This window comes from Polyodon spathula, chromosome 10 (genome assembly GCF_017654505.1).
Source record: "Polyodon spathula isolate WHYD16114869_AA chromosome 10, ASM1765450v1, whole genome shotgun sequence".
NCBI classification, from domain to species: Eukaryota; Metazoa; Chordata; class Actinopteri; order Acipenseriformes; family Polyodontidae; genus Polyodon; species Polyodon spathula.
This window is the reverse complement of record NC_054543.1, coordinates 41,630,007-41,636,236: the sequence shown is the minus strand read 5'-3', so window position 1 is coordinate 41,636,236 and position 6,230 is coordinate 41,630,007. Positions and strand designations below refer to the sequence as shown.

Sequence of the window (6,230 nt, the reverse complement as noted above, 5' to 3'; positions counted from 1 at the left end):
ACCGAGATTTTTGTAGTTACTTGTTATCTGACATAGAATTTGACGCCCTTAAACTCATAAACAACATCTTTGTTTAAAGAAAACTAATATATTACAGTCAAAAATTAACATTATATATATATATATATATATTTAGATATATATATATATATATATATATAATATATATGAAGGGATAATAATATATATATATACTACGCGGCTCCACTATGCATTTGCCAATTTTGGATTACAATGCATGACTTGTTTGTGGTAAATTCCTTTGAAAAAAACCTGATCACCTTCAACATAATCAGCAATAAATGAAAGATGCTACTAAAATTAATTCAATGGAAGTGCTGCCTGCATCACACCAGTCTACACAATATGAGAGTTGAAGCACAACAGGTTTTGAGTCATACAAGTTTTGTGCAGCTAAAACTTAAAAATGTGTTAAAATAAGGTACGGAAGAATGCCGAAATAAGATTCATACCGAAATACAGACAGCATCCGAATCTGCAGATAACGGGGCTGAGCAACGACTGATCTTCTGATGCTGCTCACTTGCAAGAAACAAGATATTTCAGCGTTCTGTTTGTTGATCCTGAGGTTTCTTAGGGTCTGCTAGCTGCTGCAGCACAGTTTCCGTTAGATCCCTTTGTCGTGATGGTTGTGGAGGTTGGGGGCTGGAGGAGGTGTTCCAACTTTCTTCAAATATTATTATCGCTTGGATTGCAAGGTAATCCGACTCAGTTCATTTCTCTCAGATCATAAAATAAATAAATAAATAAAAAATAAACTTGATCACGTTTTTCAGAAGATGCTCACGTTTGGGCGCCTCAAATTATCCCTCCCCGTGAAGATAGGTGGCGCGTGTTCCAAGGTCTCTCCTCTGTGTTACAGAAAAGAAAAATAAAAAGAAAAAAAATGTCATTAGAAGAGGCGTAACACGTCAGTCCGTCCCAGGTTGTTTCCTGGAGTGGCTGAAAGAGATCAGTCCTAACCTGCCCAGCAGGAATAACGGTCCTTCTCCCTACTCTTTCCAAGGCTTATTATCATTTTGCAAGGATCTTCATAATTCACCATTTCTATTGCTTCGTTGTATTTCTTCTGTTGAACTATTTTATAAGATACGGACAGCATTCCAGGTAGGTGTATTTTGTACAGTCTTGTTTTTATTAAAGGTAACAGTTTTATAAGGAATGTGTTGCATGTATTGCTATGCTTTTTTTTGTTTGTTTGTTTGTTTTTAAATGTGTCTTTTTCATAAAGTTTGTCTACCTGTCTGCACAGGTAAAAAGGTGCTTATGGTACAACGAAATAAAACGTCTTTTGGATTACATTCAATGTTACTTTTAAAATGCGATTCATTGTATTATTTACAATTTCTGAATCTTTTTTTTCTGACTAAATGTTTTCTTTTCTTTTACAATTAGCATTATTTAAATAAAAATCTGATTAATCAATACATCATTTTGTCACTTTCCCCAATTTAAATGTTTACTTTGTTTTACATGTATTTCTCAATCGTGCAGAAGCATGGTTTAAATTCGCAAGTTTCATTTTTAGATGTCAAGAGTTAAGTTAGTTGATCAAATAACGAATACAGAAGTGAGAGTGGTGACAACATTTTGTTTATGAATATTATATGTTAGTTCACTTAAAAATTAACAGTTTGTAGGAGTGGGAACGTTACCAAATAGATTCTATACTAATGCATTCCAGCGATTACACCAGAGCTTGTGTTGCTGTTGTTGTTGTTTTTTGTTTTGTTTTGTTTTGTTTTGTTCTTGTTGTTAGTGTTATATATTTTTGTGTGTGTGTTTGGATTTTTTCTGACATGTGTCATGGTTATTTATTTTTATTTTTTTCCTGAATAACATACTCTGAGACACACCGGTGTAGCCTTCTTTTCCATATCTGTATGCCGGTGAATATTTCATCAGTTTTCTTTTTGATTCATCTTGTTGTTGTCTATGTTAAGATGTATATACATTGTCAACTTTGTGTGTTGCTGGGGCATCTTGTAGAAAGGTTTTGCATTGTTCCACTATAACGTTGCATGTTGTGCCGAGATAAGTGCATGTCAAGGAATGTGCTATATGTTAAATCTAATTATTACTTTAATGGAATTATGAAAATTTGGGGTTGCCATGAAAACTGTAACTATACCTGTAGTGTTACATCGTATTCAACACAGCACCATGCAAATATGCAATGCATATATCATGCATTCATTAAACATTATTAGTGACAGCATCCTAAAACAAAGAACATTCATTCCGCGCAGTAATCTATGCCCATGAATTGATAACAAACATTAGCTTCTAGGGGGTCGTATTTTTTTTTGCTTGGAGGAAAATAGGTTAAGTTTCAATGTTTTACAGGTTACATTTGTTATATCTTTTTACTGCCATGTGTTTGTACTAATACTCCGAGCCAGAGCTTCCTAAAGCTGCTGTTTCATCTCCCTATCAAACAGAACCAGTTGTCATTTGCACAAATCCACAAAAATGGATTAAACGCCTTACTTGTTGTTATTTTTTTTTTTTTTACCTTAACTTATTTTTAATTGACCCTTCAGTATAACCTTGAGTAGCATGTTTTTTACAGAATACTTCGTAAGTTGTTCTCCCGTTTCAAATGGTCACTTAGAAACTGTAGAATAGTAACACAGTATATAATCGTTATTTTCCGGAAAAAAAAAAAAAAAAAAAAAAAAAAAAAAAAAATAAATCAAAATATGCAAAACAAAACAGCAACAAATACACGGTGTATATAATAAATGCTACCATATTCATTCTGAGCTTGTAGGTGATAAAACTGTAACCCACCTCCTTTCATAGCCACACGTTTCACTTACTTTTGACGCTTCCTTTCAAATAAACAATCGTAGACGTAATGCAACATGTACAGAACACGATCTATCTTATCATGCCCTGATTGGAAGAACCAAGGACGCCGTGGATCTAAATGACATACTGTAAAACACAGTGCATTCCCCCACCGGCAGTCATCGTGAATTATGACTCATATTGAAGGTATAATTCTCTGTGTCTTTCCCTCTCCCCTCAACCCCCCCCCCCCCCCCCCCCCCCCCCCCCCTGTCTGTGCTGTGCTGTTTTCCTTATTTTTCATCTGATCACAGCTTCAAGGAAGATCAAGTGAAGAAAGATAATAGAGAGGCATCACCTACCATTTCTTTAAAAAAAATTGACGTAATGTTTTGTGCGCATTAATTTTTTATTGTGAGTTAAATTTGGCGCCCTGTATTTAAATGGGATCTCCCAGTGCCCACATTGTTGCTGTGTGTTTGGTTGATAGATATTGAGCCTGCGTGCTGCTGATTCAGGGAGTCGAGTCCATGCGAACTGCCATCTGATCCACTCTTATCAATGAAGCAGCAGATCATGGCGGATGGCCCCAGGTGTAAGAGGCGAAAACAAGCCAACCCAAGAAGGAAAAACGGTAAGAAAAAAACACCAAAAAAATAAAAAAAATAAAAAAACAAACAAACATCTTTTAGATTTTTGTTAAGAAAACATTCATTGGGTTACAGGACGTTCGCTCTGGCTGAGGGGATCGCTCGCCTTTCAACGTTTCAATGGGAGTTGAGTGCAGTCACAGAGAAAGTGTGTTTAAGGGCTCCCCATGAATCCATGACTGCTCTCATGTCATTTTGATAAACCATTAGTGATCTTTTTTTTCCTAGCCAGGTCTAATAAGACATCTGTGTAACTTAACAGAAGTTTACATTATAGTTTCGAAAAGAAAAAATGAAACTGTCAAGCGGTGTAAAAACTAAGAGGGGAAGCTAGAAAGTTTCTAGTTTAGTTCTTTAAAGTATAACGGGTCTGTCTGGTAGTTTAATTCCCAATAATAATAATAATAATAATAAATAATAATAATAATAATAATAATAATAATTAAAAAAAAAAAAAAAAAAAAAAAAAAAAAAAAAACACAAAAAAAAAAACCCAATATATTGCCTGATGACTTATTTCACTGAATAAAGTGATTAATTTATCGGCTTTAATAATATTAATAATAATAATAATAAATCATAAAAATTGAATATATTTATTAATTATTATTATTATACTAACTTAACTATTGACTTTATAGATACCTGGTAATATAGATTTCTTGATAGAACTATCAAACCAACGATAAGGACCGGATTGCTGGCCATTAACGCTAGTGGGCTAAGTACCCGACGACACCCCAACCTCCCCCCCTCCCCCTCCTCAGCACGGGTCATTCTTAATCACATCAGTTGGTTTCATTACGGGATCCGGCAATCATTAGTTACTGTCATTTTTTGTTGTTGTTGCAAATAGTCATTGGTGTATTTCATTTTCTGTGAAGTTAAAGTTTTGTGTTACAGTCTTAGTCATAATACGCACTGTGTTGCTGGTGTTTAGGCTACACTGTCGCCTATGCCGCCTATGTCGCCTATCTGGTGCGGTTACAAAACAGTGATTCTTCAACGTATATTTACAATAGTCTATATGTTATATTTAGAATAATATTGTTATGGAACAGAGTACAATTTAAGGACTGACAACTTTTGAAGACATGATGACTGGTGTGGACTGGGTTCTAACAGTCCAGATATCAAACATTAATGAGTTGTAGAGAGAGGTGGAATAGTAATCGAACTTTAAAAGCGAAAAACGGTATTTTTAAATTTTCTTTCTGTTTTCATTTCTGTTTTGTGTAACGGTGTTACGACGTGGTGGTGGAGTTGTTGAACCATATGTGGGAGTGACTGAGGAATTTTACAAAGAAACAGTTCGTTTGTGGACTTGAGATTTTCTCTTTGTGTCCTAGTAGTATTTACTGCTTGTTTAATGGTTAGGGAATATGTTTTGTCTTCCACATTGAACTATCTAAAGTATTAGCTTTATCGATTATAACATATTTCTATATTATAATTTAGTCGTTTTCGCTGTTGCATTTGGTCACTGTACACGTTGGTCCTGGCTTTAGTGAATGGACCTCCTTTAATATGTGCAAAGTATTTTTTATTTTTTATTTAAAAAAAAAAAAAAAACGGGAAAATTAAATGGCATATTTCCAGTCCCTGTCTTGTTTTGCCTCTTTTCTTTATTAAATGCTTGATATTGATTTTATAAAAATCAATGTCTGTAGTTGAGGGTCTTTTCTGCTTACAAGTAGCTAGAAGCACGTTGCTGATCCACTGAATAACAAAAGCTTTTAGTGAAGTCGCCTTTATTCTGTGCTGAACAATCGTCGGTGGTATATACAAAAAATAAATAAACAAATAAATAAATAACACAGTGATGTCTAAAGAAAATAAATGTACAGTGTAGTACTTCCTGTTAGTCTACATACCATTTTTAAAATCATCTGTATGCGTTGTATATATGTAGGACACACCACGCATCTTATTTATCTAATTTCATATTTTTCAAGCCTATGTTTTAGAGGTGCACAACACAAAGGTGTAGTTATTCATGAACTTCCTTACCCTAGAAACTATTTTTGAGAAGAAAACAAAAAAAGCATTTAAAATGTTGTTTCACTTATTAGTAGAATCGCGTGGTGTATTCATTGATTTTCTTAAACTATAGATCGGGTATACATTTGATTTAATGCACTTTGTGGTTATTTTATATCGAATTACAGTCGCCCAGTTAAGAAACAGGTCCCGTTTTCCCCCCCATTTTTCCTCTTGTCATGCGATGTATCCAATAGCTTTACCTTTGGGAATCGCCTGGATTTATCTGAGCTGAGTGGATTTTTCTTCTTCCCTGGATTCATGGAAAATATGTCAGAGCTGAGCGTGTGTCTCTGCTGATAACACTAAATATGACGATGCTTATCAGTGATACAGAAATTCCTTGAATTGAAAGAACATGAAAAAAGAACGGAATAGAGGAAAGTGAACGTGAGGAAGAAGAGAAACTAAACTGAATTGTGGCGAAGTGAACAGATTGTGAGGATAACCCTGAGGGGTAAAAATCAGAATAACCAGGTCTCTGAAACAAAAGCTATCAAACTGAGGTAGTGGAGTACAGTAAACAAAACGATACAAGCGAGTTTTGAGTGAAAATGGTTAGACAATACAAAAAAATAAATAAAAATAAGGCAGAATATGTTTTTAACAAAGAGCTAACCATACTGTAGAAATAAACAAGACTGGGACTTTGTCAGTTTCAAAGAGTTCAGTCAGATGATCTGGGTCTGCCTGACTCACTTTGTAACTTTATAACACTTTCACTGA

The 6,230-nt window shown here is 34.5% G+C and overlaps 1 protein-coding gene across 2 annotated transcripts in view; it reads left to right on the top strand.

Annotated features, from left to right (window-relative positions):
• The first annotated feature begins 3,371 nt into the window (after nt 1-3,371).
• Nucleotides 3,372-6,230, top strand: part of LOC121322321 (zinc finger E-box-binding homeobox 2-like) — a 76,695-nt gene continuing 73,836 nt past the window's right edge. For both annotated transcript variants that reach the window (XM_041262134.1, XM_041262133.1), the window contains exon 1: nt 3,372-3,448. In XM_041262134.1, coding sequence (XP_041118068.1) covers nt 3,376-3,448 — 73 coding nt within the window. In that variant the 5' untranslated portion in view covers nt 3,372-3,375. The remainder of the gene's footprint in view (nt 3,449-6,230) is intronic.